The following is an 18784-nucleotide window of genomic DNA, read 5'->3' as shown; positions in this document are numbered from 1 at the left end:
TTAATGAGGCAGTAATCCCAACATACCCGGTTGTGGGGAAAAGAAAGAGAGATCAGCCTCTTACTGTGTCTATATAGAAAGAAGTAGACATAAGAGACTCCATTTTGTTCTGTATTTGAGATGCTGTTAATCTGTGACCCTACCCCCAACCTTGTCCTTGCAAGAGACATGTGCTCTGGTGACTCAAGGTTTAATGTAATTTGGGCTGTGCAGGATGTGTCTTTGTTAAACAAGTGCCTGAAGGCAGCTTGCTAGTTAAAAATCCTGCCCGTCCTGGGCAATGGAACATCTCTGTGTGAGACCCAATTGTATGCTCTGTTTACTGAGATAGGAGAAAACCGCCTTACCGTGTAAGGTGGGACTTGCTGGCGGGACTTGCTGGCGCAATGCTGCTCAGAGGTTTGTGGAGATGTTTACATATGCATATCAAGGCACAGCATTTTCCTTTGAACTTATTTATGTCACAGAGATCTTTGTCCATATGTCTTACTGCTAATTTTCTCCCTTCGATGATCCTATTGTCCTTCCACTCCCTTATCTTTAAGATGGTAAAGATAATTATCAATAAATACTAAGGGAACTCAGAGACAGGGGCCGGTGTGGGTCCTCAGTAAGCTGAGCGCAGGTCCCCTGGGCCCACTTTTTCTTTCTCTATACTTTGTCTCTGTGTCTCATTTCTTTTCTCAAGTCTCTCATTCCACCTAACGAGAAACACCCACAGGTGTGGAGGGGCAGGCCACCCCTTCACCCGGTGGTCCCAAACCCATATACCCTTTTATCCCGTATACCTCCCAAAACCTCTCACTTCACAGTCCTTGATTTAAAGGATGCATTCTTTTCCATTCCATTACACCCTGACTGCTATTTTCTGTTTGCCTTTACTTGGGAAGACCCGAAACCCATATGGCTACACAGTTAACCTGGACAGTCCTCCCCCAGGGCTTCCGGGACAGCCCCCATTTTTTTGGACAGGCATTGGCCAAAGATCTGGCCCAGTGCCCAATCAGTTCCAGCACAATTATCCAGTATGTTGATGATTTACTTCTGTGTAGCCCTTCACATGATATCTCCCTACAGGACACCGCCCTCCTCCTTAATTATTTAGGAGGGCTAGGTTACAGAGTCACCAAACAAAAGGCCCAACTTTGTCTCCCTGCGGTTATATTCTTAAGTATAGAGATTATTCCTGTGTCCAAGTCCCTTACCATAGACAGATTAAGTCTTATTCAGGACCTCACCGCCCCCCCCCCAACCAACGGAGAAGAAATCTTATCTTTTTTAGGATTGGTAGGATTCTTTTGACATTGGATCCCAAATTTTGGGGTCCTGGCCAAGCCCCTTTACCAGGCTGCAAAAGAGACCTCAACAGGACCCCTGTCCAATCCAAAACTAATCACTACTCTTTTTATACGCCTTAAGTCATATCTGCTGTCAGCCCCCACTCTCTCATTGCCTAACCCCCAATACCCGTTTTATCTCTTCACCAATGAATGCCAAAAAGTAGCCACGGGCCTCTTGGCTCAACCAATAGGAACAACCTTTAGACCAGTTGCTTATCTCTCCAAGCAGCTAGACACCACGGTGCAAGGGTGGCAACCCTGTCTACGAGCTCTAGCCGCGGCAGCAGAACTAACCAAAGAAGCCTTAAAACTTACCTTAAAAGGTCCCCTCACCGTCCATTCCACACATCGCCTCCAAGATCTAATTTCCCACAAGTGCATCAGTCATCTCACTCCTTCCCATATACAATTATTTCATGTCCTATTTTTAGAAAGTCCTGACATTAAATTAGCCACCTGTTCCCCCCTTAACCCAGCCACTCTCCTGCCTACCCCAAATACCCCACATGCCCCAGAACATTCCTGTCCTGAGGTCATTCAGTCAGTCCCCCCAACTCATTTCCACTTATGGGACTAACCCCTCCCAAATCCACAACTAACATTCTTTGTGGATGGAAGCTCCTTTACTGATCCCCACGGAAACAAACACGCAGGATATGCGGTAGTCACTAACACGTAAGTAATAGAGGCTAAACCTCTACCATTAGGCACAACCTCACAAAAGGCAGAACCCACTGCCTTAACCAGAGCACTCCATCTATCTGAGGGAAAAACTGTTAATATATATACGGACTCTAAGTATGCATACATGATAGCACATACACACTCTGCACTCTGGCAAGAGCGGGGATTCTTAACCACCAAAGAATCCCCGCTTTTATAAATGGGGATTATAAATGGCAGGCAAATCCAACTGTTACTACAAGCTCTAACCTCCCCTAAGGAGGTGGCTATCATTCATTGCAAAGGACATCAAAGGCCTACCAATCCAATTGCCCAAGGTAACCACTTTGCCGATGCCACAGCAAGATCGAGAGCACTCTCCACAAAAAATTCCCAATCTATCTGTTTCCTAAACCCCCAATACTCCCCTTCCTATTCCTCAGAAGAAAAAAGTAGACTTTTACAAAACCCACAAGCAACCATAATGCCTGACCAATGGATCTTTATCCAGAACCGTGTTGTCCTCCCTGAAGCTCAAACGCAAAAAATCCTAAGAGACATCCACAACTCCCTACACATTGGGCACCAAGCTCTATATAATTTTTTATATCCCATCATTGAGTGTCCATCCCTTCTCTCTCACCTAAAAAAAATCGGCCAACAGTGTCTAATCTGCCTAAAGGCAAACGCTCAAGGGGCAATACGCAACATACACCCAAGCCATCAGCTTAGAGGGCATCAACCCGGAGAGGATTGGCAAATTGACTTCACCCATATGCCTAGACACAAAAGACTCCGCTACCTACTCACCTTAGTAGATACCTTCTCAGGGTGGATAGAGGCCTTCCCCACTACAGGGGAAAGTGCATCCACTGTGGCTACCATAATTATAGAACAAATCATACCACGCTTTGGGCTTCCCCACTCAATCCAATCTGATAACGGTCTGGCCTTCATTTCCAGAGTAATCCAACTGGTGGCGGATTCTCTCAGCATTACCTGGAAGCTACATATTCCATACCATCCCCAGTCATCTGGAAAGGTTGAGTGGGCCAATGGACTCATCAAGCAACAACTAACCAAACTCTCCATAGAGACACATCAATCGTGGGTAACCCTACTTCCCCTTGCCCTTACCAGACTATAGGCGACACGTAGAAGCCCTACAGGCCTCAGCCCATTTGAACTAGTTTACGAGGGCCCTCTTGCATTACAAGAACTTCCTATTCTTCCCACACCGCTGGCACCCTACTTGCCCTATCTCTCTCTCTTAAGACAATTACTTAGAGAACACGCCGAAAGGTCACTTCCCCCACCTACACAAGGAAACCCAGACACCCCCTTGGCCCTTTCTCCAGGTGACCAGGTTCTACTCAAGGATCTACATGCAAAGGGCCTTACTCCTAGGTGGAAGGGCCAATATACAGTAATTCTTACCACATCTACAGCAGTCAAGCTTTTAGGTCACAGTTCCTGGGTCCATTTTACCCAGTTGAAGAGAGCCCAGCCCCCTCAGGCTAAGTGGCAGTCCACCCAACTGTCGCCCAACCGTCTAAAAATAACCAAGACAGAAACAAGTTAGATGAGCCACATCCTCCTCAAATTTTCCCGTTTCCTCACTATTCTTCATCTTAACTTAACTGACTTTTCCCTCATAAACCCCACAGATACCCTCCTTCCTGACCCATCCCCCAGCCAGTGGGTCTCCGGACTTTTTACTCTCATAGAAGACCTAGTTTGGCAGGGTGCCCTTTGTGATTTCAGCAATGTCGAACTTACCCTCTACACCTTCGTTACCATTATTATGGTTTACTCTAATTCCCCTAGTTACTCCTACTAATCCTAAGTTTATATGGAGATTCTCTATAACTGAAACCTGGTCTACAAACAACCAGGTACACTCAGCCATGCAAGGCACTGCAGATTGCTCCCCCCAGGTCTGTCAAGCTGCCCTCTCCCTTCAATTTGACCTAGGTTCCGTCGGCAACTACGACGGCCCAGTCATACGTTTCTTGTACGACCAAACTGAATATAATTGTAAAAATTACAGGCAAGAAACCAACCTGGGGTGTCCATACAACTATTGCAACATGCATGAGTTGGCCCTACTGTGTGAGAATGGTTATTGTACCCCCAAAGATTGACCTTTTATAAGAAATTTAACATCAGGAAAATATATTCTTCATATTAAGGATCCCTGGGACCCCTGGTGGGCCCAGGGAGTTAAAGGTGGACTATATGCATCATCTTTTTCCTCATATCCCACCGCAACCATTCAGGTAAAGAGAGTATACATACAGCAAATACATCTCCCTAAAAGTATACAGGCCCTACAAAATTTACAAAATTTAACCTCAGCCATAAAATCTCATGAACAAAAACTACAAAAACAGTTAAGCCCCCCTAACAATGAGGACCCATTACCCCCTAACAATGAGGACCCATTCTCATGGTTGACACTTATTCGCCAAGGACTTAACTTGACACAGGCAGTTGGACTGAAAAACCTCTCCCACTGCTTCCTCTGCGCTGCACTCGGGAAACCTCCCTTAGTGGCAGTCCCTCTACCAGCCGCTTTCAATATCACCACCAACCCTACCAGCTCCTCTCAAGCAACATCCTTGCCTCAAGTCTCATTATACCATGATCCAGAAAGTCAAACCCTTTCTTTCTGCTACTCTACTCCCAACCCTTCATGGTGTAATCACACCCAAGCTCCCAGCGGGACCCAGATGGCTCCCGTTGGCGGCTACTTCTGGTGTGACCAAACTTTATCCAAAATTCTTAACCACACCTTCATCACCCAATCCCTTTGCGTTCCGGTGTCTTTAGTGCCTAGTTTAACCCTATATGGCGAAGGAGAATTGTCCAAGCTAACTTCCCAGCTTACCACTTCCAGGAATAAAATCCAAAAATGGGCCATTTTTCTTCCCTTAATTATCCGGGTTTCCCTAGCATCGTCCCTAGTAGCCTCAGGACTTGGAATAGGGGCCCTCACCCACTCCATTCAATCCACACAGACCCTCTCCACTCAGGTCCAGGCAGCCATAGAGGCTTCAGCTGAAAGCGTAGCCTCTTTACAACATCAAATCACCTCAGTAGCCCAGGTAGCAGCACAAAATAGGCGGGCATTAGATCTTCTTACAGCTGAAAAAGGAGGAACATGACTCTTCCTAGGAGAGGAGTGTTGCTACTACATAAATGGATTAGGCCTGGTTGACACCAAGGTCCAAACATTAAACAAAATCAAAAAGGAGCTTCAACAATTTAATGCCCCCTTAAATTGTTGGTATGGCTGCTGCCTATAGTACAGCAGATGCTTCTATTCCTAATTTCCATACTAATCCTCTGTCTTATATTATGCTTTGCTCCCATTCTAATAAAATTTCTCTGAGCTAGGGTCCAAGAAATCACCCAAGTCACCTTCAACCAAATGCTCCTGCATCCCTATGTCCAGCTGCCAACCTCAGACCCTAACTACACCCCTTAACAGCAGGAAGCAGCCAGACAGAAAACGGCGCCCCAAATTCTTTTTTTTTTTTTTTTTTTTTTGAGACAGAATCTTACTCTGTCGCCCAGGCTGGAGTGCAGCGGCGCAATCTGGGCTCACTGCAAGCTCCACCTCCCGGGTTCTCGCCATTCTCCTGCCTCAGCCTCCCGAGTAGCTGGGAATACAGGCGCTGACCACCGCATCTGGCTAATTTTTTGTATTTTTAGTAGAGACGGGGTTTCACAGTGTTAGCCAGGATGGTCTCGATCTCCTGACCTCGTGATCTGCCTGCCTCGGTCTCCCAAAGTACTGGGATTACAGGCGTGAGCCACCACGCCGGCCCCAAATTCTTGTTGTTTTTTTTTTTCCTTTTTGAGACGGAGTCTCGCTCTGTCGCCCAGGCTGGAGTGCAGTGGCCGGATCTCAGCTCACTGCAAGCTCCGCCTCCCGGGTTCACGCCATTCTCCTGCCTCGGCCTCCCGAGTAGCTGGGACTACAGGCGCCCGTCACCACGCCCGGGTAGTTTTTTGTGTGTGTTTTTTTTTTTTTTTTGGTAGAGACGGGGTTTCACCGCGTTAGTCAGGATGGTCTCGATCTCCTGATCTCGTGATCCGCCCGTCTCAGCCTCCCAAAGTGCTGGGATTACAGGCTTGAGCCACCGCGCCCGGCCCAGATTCTTATAATTAATAAGAGGTTGGACCGTTTGGGTGAGGGAGAAGGGACCAAAATGGAGGAAGGTGAACAACATGGCACAGTCCCAATTGCTTCCGGGTTCTTTATCACCAACTTTCCCGTGCCCAGGAAAGTGCAGGACAAGGAAGCATGCGCCAGGTGATGTCAATCCGAAGAAAGAGACTTACCCAGCCACACCTACTGAGATGCCCCTATCACGCCCTTATCCCGCCCACTGCCCTTCCCCTTCCAGTACCAATGCATAAAAGTCCGCCCCCGCAGAGGCTGGCCCGACTTCCCTGGCCCCGCACCTGAGGACTGGAGAACCTCCCCCAACAGTGTGTGCGTATTTGCAATAAAAGGCTGCTGCTTTCTTATGTACTTTGGCCTCATGTTTAATTATTTAGCTCTCCTAAATTAAGACAACAACATATATTTATCTGAACATCAAATCGTGTCCATAAATATGTGCCCTTACACTGTGTCGATTAAATAATAAAATTTTCAAATAAACTTTTTTTTTTTTTTGGTGAGACAGTCTCGCTCTGTCGCCCAGGCTGGAGAGCAGTGGCCCGATCTGGGCTCACTGCAAGCTCCACCTCCCGGGTTGAGGCCATTCTCCCGCCTCAGCCTCCTGAGTAGCTGCGACTACAGGCGCCCGCCACGCGCCCCGCTAATATTTTGTAGTTTAAGTAGAGACGGGGTTTCACCATGTTAGCCAGGAAGGTCTCCATCTCTTGACCTCGTGAATCCGCCCGCATCGGCCTCCCAAGGTGCTGGGATTACAGTCGTCAGCCACTGCGCCCGGCCTTCCAAATTGAAAAAATTCTTAAACCTTGTACCTTGCAGTGGGCTGCGCCCACCGCGGACTCGCCAGGAAGGCCGCCCCAGAGAGCCTGGATCACCGCCCGCTGGGCGTATTTCCAGCGTAACGCCGCTTTGGCGCGCCAGCGGAAGTGACGCGCCACTGTGGCCCGCCGGCGGTCGTGACGCCACTGTGGCTGCGACTGTAAGCCCGGGCGTTCTTGCTTAGAGGCGGCTACCTGGAGCCGGAAGCGCGGGTGCAGCAGGGCGAAGCTCCAGGTGGGGTCGGTTCCGCATCCCGCCTGGCGTGTCCACGATGCGGCTGGGCTCCGGGACTTTCGCGACCTGTTGCGTAGCGATCGAGGTGCTAGGGATCGCAGTCTTCCTTCGGGGATTCTTTCCGGCTCCCGTTCGTTCCTCTGCGAGGGCGGAACACGGAGCAGAGCCCCCAGCGCCCGAACCCTCGGCTGGTACGGACCCCTCCCCAGCATCTCCGCTCCCCTGACCCCACATCCCCTAGGAGACCCTTTTTCTGAGCGTCACTGCTGGGATTTCTTCTCGGCGCTCCCCGGTGGTGTCTCTTCCGTTATGGTCCCCACCCCAGAATTTTTTTTTTTTTTTTTAATCGCTCCAGCGTCTCTTTTCTGTATTCTTACAACTTTGTGGCAACCACCTCTACTGGCCCCACTTCGACCTTCCTTCTTGATCACCACAAAGTAAGCTGTGTCCATACCTGGGATCCGGCCTCTCCAGCTCTACTCGTCCAGAGCCCCCGCCCCTCTCCTGAGCAGCCTTTGGGTCACTCTCCCTGTTCCAGGCGCCCTTTTTGCCCCCTAGCACACTACAGATAAGATCCCTGCCGATCCCTTCGCGTTTGGGTCTCTTACATTCCTCCAAGATGTTTTCCCTTCCTAGTGGCTAAGGCCTTTCTGCGTTAGGCCCCTTCCTAGTCTTCATCTACCCAGCCATATATAGCAAGTAAAGGCGCCCTGGTTCTGGGCCACGTGCACGCACCAGCCGCTGACCGTGAAACGCAGTATATAAACACCCAGCCATCCCATTCTTGCAGCTCTGCGTTTTAGGTCAAGCTCCCTAAATGTCCCATCCCAGGACGCTTATGTAGGGATTCCCCTGCCCTGGTACTCCTCACCATACTAAGGATAATTAACTGCTTACTACTGTGGGTCCCTGAGATTACTCCTGTTAACCCCCGTCCGTTCCCCGCAGCACTACCTACCAAGTACAAGTCGTCTCCGTTTGGGTTGGGCTATATAGATATGGCAGGATATGTGCTGGAGAAGTAGGTAGGAGCTAGATTGTGGAGGTGCTTGAATGCTTAGGAAAGTTTAAAGTTCAATTTCCTTTTTTTCTTTCAAACACTTAGGAGCCAGTTCTAACTGGACCACGCTGCCATCACCTCTCTTCAGTAAAGTTGTTATTGTTCTGATAGATGCCTTGAGAGATGATTTTGTGTTTGGATCAAAGGGTGTGAAATTTATGCCCTACACAACTTATCTTGTGGAAAAAGGAGCATCTCACAGTTTTGTGGCTGAAGCAAAGCCACCTACAGTTACTATGCCTCGAATCAAGGTAAGTTAGCCTTAATGTTTTAATGAATCATGGTTTGGCTCTTTTGAAGATTTAAAGGGGGCCTCTGTAGTCTTTCGCTTGGAGTTGCAATTTTAAGAAAGTGGAAATTTTGTGCTATCAGTTGGCTGGGGCAATAGAATGCTGAAGGAGCCTCACACAGGACGGAACTGAGACCCATGATTTGTGCCTCTTGTCAAGTAGCCAAAGCTCATGCTTCATGGGAAGTATAAAAGATTTACAGCAAGATCACCCAGGCTAACCTACCCCAAGATATACCATTCTTGGTAACCTGCTTGCTTCTTTAATCACCACTGGGTCATTTGCAATCTTAGAAGGAGCCTTTAGAGCTGATCTAGTTCAGTCTCTAGATCTTATAGATAGGAAAGCAAACCCAGATAAGTTAAATGTGACTTCTCCAAAAGTATCCACCAGTATACATAATGATCCAATTAGTATGATCTGCCTCAACAATTACCACTGTTTCCACCATATCCTTCAGGTGTCCAGCCTACTGACAGCAGCTTTGAAGTACATAGTGTGTTTCCCAAGAACCATGGGTAAAGAAAAAAAGTAAGCCTTTATTGATTGGCTCGAAAACTTTTGAGCAACTACTATGTGGTGATATTTTAATGGGTATACAATTGGGGAAAAAATAGTATCTCTGCCTTCATGTAGCTTTTAGTCTTTAGATATACAGTCACTCAACAAAGGAGCATATGAAAACATGCAGTTGGGCCGGGCGCGGTGGCTCACACCTGTAATCCCAGCACTTTGGGAGGCCGAGGCGGGTGGATCACGAGGTCAGAAGATCGAGACCATCCTGGCTAACATGGTGAAACCCCATCTCTACTAAAAATACAAAAGAATTAGCTGGGCGTGGTGGTGGGCGCCTGTAGTCCCAGCTACTCGGGAGGCTGAGGCAGGAGAATGGCGTGAACCCGGGAGGTGGAGCTTGCAGTGAGCCGAGATTGCGCCACTACACTCCAGCCTTGGCAATGAGCAAGACTCCATCTCAAAAAAAAAAAGAAAGAAAACATGCAGTTGTAAAGTGTGGTTAGTGCATGATGGGAAAGAACAGGATGTGATGATTAGTGGGTGAGAAATCCCGGCTGAGGAAATTGCATTTAAACTGAGAGTGGAAGGATGAATAAAGGTGGGGACAGAAAGGAGCAGAATGGTTGAATTGTGTTTGTGAGTGTATTGCGTGTGAGTGTGGCATAAACTCTCTGATGGAGCCTTTGCTGTGTGGTTGATGGTGTGACAGCTTGTTACTTGGTGAGAAGGAGCTGCTTACTGATTGAAGGCTTGGGGGCAGCCCCGGTTGTCGATGCTCAGCGAATGTTCGCTGGATGAGCAGTCTGAGACTGGAGGAAGCACAGTGCCATATCGCTCACTGACTTTTTTCTTGAATGTTTTACTCTCTCTGCCACATTTCAATATGATGTGACCTTCATTCAGCAATATTTATTGAGCATGTACTATGTGACATGCTGTTCTAGACAGGAGGGATGCAGTGAAGAACAAGACAGCATTGTCCTCATGGAGCCTACTTTCTAATTGGAGGAATCGGAATCTAATTGGAGAAAATTGGTAAAATATGAATCAATGAAGATCGTTTCAGACAGTGACAACTGCTCTGGAAGGAATGGAGCGGGAGGTGAGGGAGAATGAAGGAGAGGGGCAGGCACCTTTGATCACAGCACTCCGTTTCTGCCATTCTGCTGAAACTAGCCGTGGGAATCTGAAAGAGACATCCAGGCCCCTGATCTTCAGAAACACCGATTTCTTTATCTGCTCTCTCAGAAGTGTGGAAGGAACCCTTTTCTCCCTTTTTTTTTTTTTTTTTTTAAGATTTAACAGGCAGATTTGAGAAAATGTGTAAGTGATTGTGCAGGCTCCAGGTTCTATTCAGACCAGCACGTTGGCACTGTGGTTCTTGGCACCTCTGTCTCCAGCTTATTGGTTTTATTTCACCTTTGCTGGGGAGCCTCACCCCAGAGCTAGTGTTTTGTTTCGTTTTCAGTCCTTTGAGGATTCTTGCTCCTTATTTCTCCATCAGGGAGGAGCTAGAACAGAAAGCCCATACTGGAGTTAGGGTTGTACAGCTCTGGAGTTTGGTAGGTTCGGCAGTGTTGGTTGAGGAAAGCGTCCCCTGCCCTGCCTCCAGTCCGAGTCCGAGAAAGGGCTCAGAGCATCTCCTGGTATTGATACATTTGCAACCAGACGCCAACCCTGACATGTCCAGTGAGCTTTCACTTGCTAAGACCCTGCAGCAGCTTTGTTTTAAAGTCCTGTAACTCATTTTTGAATGCCTTCTCATTCTTCAAGCACTTTCTAGTCATAATAATAGCTGGCATTGATTGACAGACCTGAGCTTTCCCTTAGATTTCCTAGGACTGTGAGTGCAGCCCACTCGCTGCCTGCACGCTTTCTGGGATGAGGGGATGCCAAATCCCCTCTGAGGTGGGGTGTGCCTGGATATACACATTTGTTAAATTCTGTATGTGCAAAAATGTAATTGTATAAAAATTACATTTCAATGAAGTTATTTTTTAAAACGTGAGCCTCTCTCACCCCAAAATTCCACTCTTTAAAAGACAGCCAATTACTCTTGGTGAGTATCCTTTTAGATTCTTTTCCGTGTGAGCTGCGTGTGACCTGTGTGGATGAAGGGCAAGGGAACACAAAAGGGGGCCTGTATGAGGATGAAGAGGTAAATAGGAGCGAGGCTGCACAGAGCCTCGAGGCTCTGGGTGATGGCGTTCGGTGTTCAAACCCAGCAGAGGGAAAACTACAGAAGGGTTTTAAAGAGTAGTGTAGCAGGGTGTGATTTGTGTCCAGATGGGATTTGGGCAAGAAAAGGTGCTAGGGCATTTATAATAGTTCAGGTTGGAGCCCACAGCAGCCTGGATGACGGTGGTGGCCATGGAGATACTGGCTCAGTCAACCTGTATTCACATCCACAGTATTTCAAGAGCACCTGTTCACCTCATTTCTTGTGCAGGGTAGAGATCATCCATCTTTAAATTTTCACATTATGATAAACAAAAACTGGCTTATGGGTTGTTCTGTTTACCCTGCTCTGATTACTAGTCCAGAATCTCTGCATATGTTTATTGGCCATTCCGCTTTCTTGCTTGGTGGATGCTGTTATGTAGTCTGCCCAGTTTCCACAGGACTGTCACTCCTTGATCCGAACCTCTTTATACATCATGGATGTAACATCTTGTATGTCATGTCCACAGTCAATAATTGTTTCAGTTTATCATGTTAGTTGACTTTGTTTACAACATCTTGACAATATAAAAGTTTTCTGTTTTCATCCCTTCTTTTGTGGCTTTTATAAGGCACCCCCCTTGTCCTCACACTAGCTTGGGTTCCCACTGATATTTTTAAAGAGGGTAGGGACCACTTTAAATTTTCCCTAGGTAAAGAGGTTCATGATATGTTATTAATTGAAGAAGTTTGAGACTAATTTGTATAGTTTGCTACCATTTTGGTAAAAAATATGTACCTTCATATATTTATGATTTTATACACACACACACACACACACACACACACACACACACACACACACAGAAAAGAGTCTAAAAGGATACCAAGAGTAATTGGCTGCCTTTTAAAGAATGGGATTTTGGGGTGAGAGAGGCTCACATTTTAAAAAATAACTTTATTGAAATGTAATTTTTATATAATTACATTTTTGCACGTACAGAATTTAACAAATGTATATATCCAGGCACAACCCACCTCAGCTCTAACCCCACCCTAGGAATGTTGGTTGCTGTTAGGGTTATTTTAGTTGTTTGTATAGTTACTTCCTAAACGACTTCTGCAGTCTGTCTCCCTGGCAGCATGCAGCAACTGATGTCTTCACTTAGGTCTTTTGGTTCTCTTGGTATTTAAGTTCTTGTTTTTATTTTTAAGCCTGTCTTCCTGAGGCTCCTGAAGCCTCAGGAGCTAACCCCGGGCTCCGCATAGCTTAGTGGTCAGCCAGTGATTGGTCAGAGGTTGTGCTTCAGCACCCCTGATGTGTTTTCCTAACCTCCCTGGGTGTGAGGCTTCTCGGTGGCTGCTGCAGCTTGCAGCTGGAAAGGAGGGAGGTGGGAGCCGCCCTGTGTGGAAACACCATGGCACTTGCTGTTCTTACTGAGATTCCGTTTTTTTCTTAAATAAGCTCTTCTCAATCTGTTCTATAATTTTGGTGAATTTCCAAAGTACTAAAATGGTTGCTTTTGATAGTTTCATCCAGTTTTATTATTGCTCCTGGGGGGGAGATTTTGCTGAGCTCCTCCCCGTAGCATTCCAGAAGTCTGGATAATTCATACTTGCATTTATTTACCGTTAAAGATGTCTTGGTAAAATTATTTCACCTGCTGGTGTTATCCAGGTTCCTGTTTATTTTCATTGCACAGGTTGCAGGATGCCAGTGCTGGCTCTGGTGGCTGTATAAGTCTAAATCACAGAGATCTGTTACCCATTACGATGGCCTCTTAGGTTCTATGCTAAAATCAGGGAAATTCTTGACTCAATTCTATTATCAGAAGGATATAAGAACATGTCACCCCCCACCCCTCCCAGAAAATATGGTGCAACATTGAGGGCGGGAGCAGAAGAGACCATCCCACTGGCCTCCCTGGCCCCGTTCACTTTGCAAATTGCTGAAAGTTCACGCTTTAGGACTGCTTTCATCCTGATTTTCCACTCAAAGGTAGATGTTGGAATTGCTGGATTCTTAGGAATTGGATGGACTTTGCTTGTCACATGGAGATTTGAATCTTAATTGGGAACCTGGCAGAGGCTTTGAATACACAGGTTAATGTTTTTAATGTATACCTCACTTTGCCATTTGCTTCAGCTATGTCACGAACCCATAGCTGCTTCTCTGGCTGCTGCTGTTGTCTCACTATCCCTAGCCACCTCCTTTAACCTCTTATCGGCTGGAAAGATTATTATGAGCCATGAATGTCCTTTAATATGGTTATCTTTATTATTATTGAGTTTACAGTTTTTTACCAGAATCTATGTGCCACTTTCCCTTCTTTACCCTAATTACTATCCTAACTTTGACCCAGCCACCAGTACTAGGGATACCCTAGCTTTATGCTCACCTATTTTATCCATAAAATGATCTTCAGACCAGCCTGGGCAACATAGCGAGACCCTGTAGCTACCCCCCCCCAAAAAAAAAAAAGCCGGGTGTGGTGCCGCACACCTGTAGTCCCTGCTACTTGGGAGGCTAAGGTGGGAGGACCGCTTGAGCCCAGGAGTTCAAAGCTGCAGTGATCCATGATTGTGTGACTGCAACTCCATCCTGAGCAGCAGAGAGAGACCCTGTCTGAAAAAAAATAATTCTTCAGTGCCCTTTTCATGCTCCAGTTTTGGATTCAGTGGTCTAATTCTTGCGTTTTCTTACTGAAGGCGTTGATGACGGGGAGCCTTCCTGGCTTTGTCGATGTCGTCAGGAATCTCAATTCTCCTGCACTGCTGGAAGACAGTGTGATAAGACAAGCAAAAACAGCTGGAAAAAGAATAATCTTTTATGGAGATGAAACCTGGGTTAAATTATTCCCAAAGCATTTTGTGGAATATGATGGAACAACCTCATTTTTCGTGTCAGATTACACAGAGGTCAGTTTTTAAAATAAGAAAATAAATCGTACTAGAATATCATACTAGATAGAGCCTGGCATCACCATTGCTTAGTGAGAGATGATACTATTTTGTATTTGGTTTTATTAATTTATGGGGAGTACTATGGACAGTTTTAAAAATTATTCACTCACGTATTGACAACCCAGAAATACAAACCTGAAGCAAGTGTGAGCAGAGTTTTATGGAACCCAGAGCTCAGAACAGCTGAGTGCCATTGAGGGGCAGAGAGGATCAGGAAGGGTGACACAGCCAAGGGGCCGTCTGAGCCGAGTTGTGATGGGTGAGTGGGGACTCCCCAGGTGGGCAGAACAGGCTGGTAGCCTCTGCGTGTGGCAGAGCTATAGCACTCCACACCCTGTTGGTTCTGCTGCAAGCAGAGCCTCTTCGTGCCCTGAGGGCAGGTGGTGGACTGGGTGGGGCCTGGCCCCGAGGGGATTTTCCTGGAGCTTTTCCAACAAAGATTAGACCCGCATGTTAGAAAGCAGACCCTGGGGCTGAGGCAGGGGCACACCAGCACACCTTCCTGGCCTGGGGTCTAGCCACCTTCACCTCCTAGATGGCTGGGCCTTGTGGAACATCTGCAGTCCTATCCTGTTCCAAAGTGGGGTGCTTTTCAACAGTTACTTTTCAGTAATGACTGAGTTTTCCTGACTGTACATGGCATCATTGAGAAACACTTCTCTTCATGGGAGATTTTTTTAGTGGGAGGGAGATGAGCGAGCTGAGGGGTCAGGGCTCACCAGGCTGACAGCTCTGTCTGGGGCTGATCAACTGCTGATCTCTCCTCCATGATGTGTTTATTTCAGAAATAAATGTGATCACTGAGTGCTCTGTCTTTTTCCCTCCAAGAACAGCCTTCTTGTAGGACACATGTAGGTGCCCTTAGCTTCACTGTCCTGCTGGTTACTTCAACTCTGGGTACTGTCCTGTCTTTAATTAACTGCCAGTTGCCCTTAGTTACCTCGTGACAACTTGGGATCTATTTAACTTGCCCATTTGCTAACCTTTAGTTATGCCCATCAAACTCAGCAGTGATCCCACAGAAAAATATTTTTATTAGAACAACCCTTGCTCATTTAAATTATCTGTATAATATCTTCAATCCATAGCCTAGAAACGTAAAAACAGTATTAGCAAAAGTTTAATCTAATGCTAATGTTCATTTATTTATTATAGACGTGGGGTCTTGCTATGTTGCCCAGGCTGATCCTGAACTCTTGGCCTCAAGCAGTCTTCCCCCTTCAGCCTCCTCAAGTGTTGAGATGACAGGTGTGAGCTGCTGTGTCCTGCCTATTTATTTATTTTTAATGACATAGATTTTGTTGTCTTTCAACTCACCGAAATCCTGTTAACCTGAATAAACCCCTAGGTTTTAAGATGACTGTTGCCTTTTCCCCGGGGAGTGAAGATCCAGGGAAATTAGGTGAGCTGTTTATACGTGTGTTTCCCCTTCAAAGGTGGATAATAATGTCACGAGGCATTTGGATAAAGTATTAAAAAGAGGAGATTGGGACATGTTAATCCTCCACTACCTGGGGCTGGACCACATTGGCCACATTTCAGGGCCCAACAGCCCCCTGATTGGGCACAAGCTGAGCGAGATGGACAGCGTGCTGATGAAGATCCATACCTCGCTGCAGTCGAAGGTGAGGCTTGCTGTCGCGCACTGTGTGGTGATGTGGTTTCACGTGGATATTCCCTAGAATAAATACAACTGCCTGAGTGAATTCAGGGCGCCTGTGTGAATGTCCACCATCAGTCTGCCAGGCAGGGGCCGCATGCCACGGGCAGCACTGTCTCAGTGTCCACTGCACTGACTCTGTCTTCCAGCAGCCCTGCAGAACAGCAGCTGTCACTCCTACCATGTGTGCGTTCATTCAACTAATACCTCCTGAAGACCTGTGTCACTCTTTCTGTTCTGTGTCACTCTTTCTGTCCTGTGTCACTCTGTTCTGTGTCACTCTGTTCTGTGTCACTCCTTCTGTCCTGTATCACTCTTTCTGTTCTGTGTCACTCTTTCTGTCCTGTGTCACTCTTTCTGTTCTGTGTCACTCTTTCTGTGTCACTCTTTCTGTCCTGTGTCACTCTTTCTGTCCTGTGTCACTCTTTCTGTGTCACTCCTTCTGTCCTGTATCACTCTTTCTGTTCTGTGTCACTCTTTCTGTCCTGTGTCACTCTTTCTGTGCTGTGTCACTCTTTCTGTGTCACTCTTTCTGTTCTGTGTCACTCTTTCTGTCCTGTGTCACTCTTTCTGTTCTGTGTCACTCTTTCTGTGTCACTCTTTCTGTCCTGTGTCACTCTTTCTGTCCTGTGTCACTCTTTCTGTGTCACTCCTTCTGTCCTGTATCACTCTTTCTGTTCTGTGTCACTCTTTCTGTTCTGTGTCACTCTTTCTGTGCTGTGTCACTCTTTCTGTGTCACTCTTTCTGTTCTGTGTCACTCTTTCTGTCCTGTGTCACTCTTTCTGTGTCACTCTTTCTGTCCTGTGTCACTCTTTCTGTTCTGTGTCACTGTGTTCTGTGTCACTCTGTTCTGTGTCACTCTTTCTGTTCTGTGTCACTCTTTCTGTTCTGTGTCACTCTTTCTGTTCTGTGTCACTCTGTTCTGTGTCACTCTTTCTGTCCTGTGTCACTCTGTTCTGTGTCACTCTTTCTGTTCTGTGTCACTCTTTCTGTTCTGTGTCACTCTTTCTGTTCTGTGTCACTCTTTCTGTCCTGTGTCACTCTGTTCTGTGTCACTCTGTTCTGTGTCACTCTTTCTGTTCTGTGTCACTGTGTTCTGTGTCACTCTTTCTGTTCTGTGTCACTCTTTCTGTTCTGTGTCACTCTGTTCTGTGTCACTCTGTTCTGTGTCACTCTTTCTGTTCTGTGTCACTCTTTCTGTTCTGTGTCACTCTGTTCTGTATCTCTCTTTCTGTTCTGTGTCACTCTGTTCTGTGTCACTCTTTCTGTTCTGTGTCACTCTTTCTGTCCTGTGTCACTCTTTCTGTCCTGTGTCACTCTGTTCTGTGTCACTCTTTCTGTCCTGTGTCACTCTGTTCTGTGTCACTCTTTCTGTTCTGTGTCACTCTGTTCTGTATCACTCTTTCTGTTCTGTGTCACTCTTTCTGTCCTGTGTCACTCTTTCTGTTCTGTGTCACTCTTTCTGTTCTGTGTCACTCTGTTCTGTGTCACTCTGTTCTGTGTCACTCCTTCTGTCCTGTATCACTCTTTCTGTTCTGTGTCACTCTTTCTGTTCTGTGTCACTCTGTTCTGTGTCACTCTTTCTGTTCTGTGTCACTCTGTTCTGTGTCACTCTTTCTGTCCTGTGTCACTCTGTTCTGTGTCACTCTGTTCTGTGTCACTCTTTCTGTCCTGTGTCACTCTTTCTGTTCTGTGTCACTCTTTCTGTTCTGTGTCACTCTTTCTGTTCTGTGTCACTCTGTTCTGTGTCACTCTTTCTGTTCTGTGTCACTCTTTCTGTTCTGTGTCACTCTTTCTGTCCTGTGTCACTCTGTTCTGTGTCACTCTGTTCTGTGTCACTCTTTCTGTTCTGTGTCACTCTGTTCTGTGTCACTCTTTCTGTTCTGTGTCACTGTGTTCTGTGTCACTCTTTCTGTTCTGTGTCACTCTTTCTGTTCTGTGTCACTCTGTTCTGTGTCACTCTTTCTGTCCTGTGTCACTCTTTCTGTTCTGTGTCACTCTTTCTGTCCTGTGTCACTCTGTTCTGTTCTGTATCACTCTTTCTGTTCTGTGTCACTCTGTTCTGTGTCACTCTTTCTGTGTCACTCTTTCTGTCCTGTGTCACTCTTTCTGTGTCACTCTTTCTGTTCTGTGTCACTCTTTCTGTTCTGTGTCACTCTTTCTGTGTCACTCTTTCTGTTCTGTGTCACTCTTTCTGTTCTGTGTCACTCTTTCTGTCCTGTGTCACTCTGTTCTGTTCTGTATCACTCTTTCTGTTCTGTGTCACTCTTTCTGTGTCACTCTTTCTGTTCTGTGTCACTCTTTCTGTCCTGTGTCACTCTGTTCAGTGTCACTGTGTTCTGTGTCACTCTTTCTGTTCTGTGTCACTCTTTCTGTTCTGTGTCACTGTGTTCTGTGTCACTCTTTCTGTTCTGTGTCACTCTGTTCTGTGTCACTCTTTCTGTTCTGTGTCACTCTTTCTGTCCTGTGTCACTCTGTTCTGTGTCACTGTGTTCTGTGTCACTCTTTCTGTTCTGTGTCACTCTTTCTGTTCTGTGTCACTGTGTTCTGTGTCACTCTTTCTGTTCTGTGTCACTCTGTTCTGTGTCACTCTTTCTGTTCTGTGTCACTCTTTCTGTCCTGTGTCACTCTTTCTGTCCTGTGTCACTCTTTCTGTTCTGTGTCACTCTGTTCTGTGTCACTCTTTCTGTTCTGTGTCACTCTTTCTGTTCTGTGTCACTGTGTTCTGTGTCACTCTTTCTGTTCTGTGTCACTCTTTCTGTCCTGTGTCACTCTGTTCTGTTCTGTGTCACTCTTTCTGTTCTGTGTCACTCTTTCTGTTCTGTGTCACTCTGTTCTGTGTCACTCTTTCTGTTCTGTGTCACTCTTTCTGTTCTGTGTCACTG

General features: G+C 46.5%; 1 protein-coding gene across 15 annotated transcripts in view; it reads left to right on the top strand.

Moving 5' to 3' along the window:
* The first annotated feature begins 7135 nt into the window (after positions 1 to 7135).
* PIGG (phosphatidylinositol glycan anchor biosynthesis class G (EMM blood group)) overlaps positions 7136 to 18784 on the top strand; it is a 51689-nt gene continuing 40040 nt past the window's right edge. For 4 of the 15 annotated variants that reach the window (XR_005235134.2, XR_005235130.2, XM_037983244.2 and 1 more), the window contains exons 1-4: positions 7159 to 7439; positions 8354 to 8559; positions 13984 to 14193; positions 15675 to 15863. Coding sequence is in view for 10 of the 15 variants with exons in the window: in XM_037983244.2 (XP_037839172.1) it covers positions 7286 to 7439; positions 8354 to 8559; positions 13984 to 14193; positions 15675 to 15863 (759 nt within the window). In the remaining 5 variants the exon portion in view is untranslated. Of the gene's footprint in view, positions 7686 to 8353; positions 8560 to 13983; positions 14194 to 15674; positions 15864 to 18784 lie in introns of all 15 variants that reach the window. The other 11 variants (XR_012091657.1, XM_037983246.2, XM_037983245.2 and 8 more) reach the window with 5 other exon arrangements.

This window comes from Chlorocebus sabaeus, chromosome 27 (genome assembly GCF_047675955.1).
Source record: "Chlorocebus sabaeus isolate Y175 chromosome 27, mChlSab1.0.hap1, whole genome shotgun sequence".
NCBI lineage: Eukaryota > Metazoa > Chordata > Mammalia > Primates > Cercopithecidae > Chlorocebus > Chlorocebus sabaeus.
Note: the sequence above shows the minus strand (reverse complement) of the source record. Positions and strands in the feature narration are given on the sequence as shown.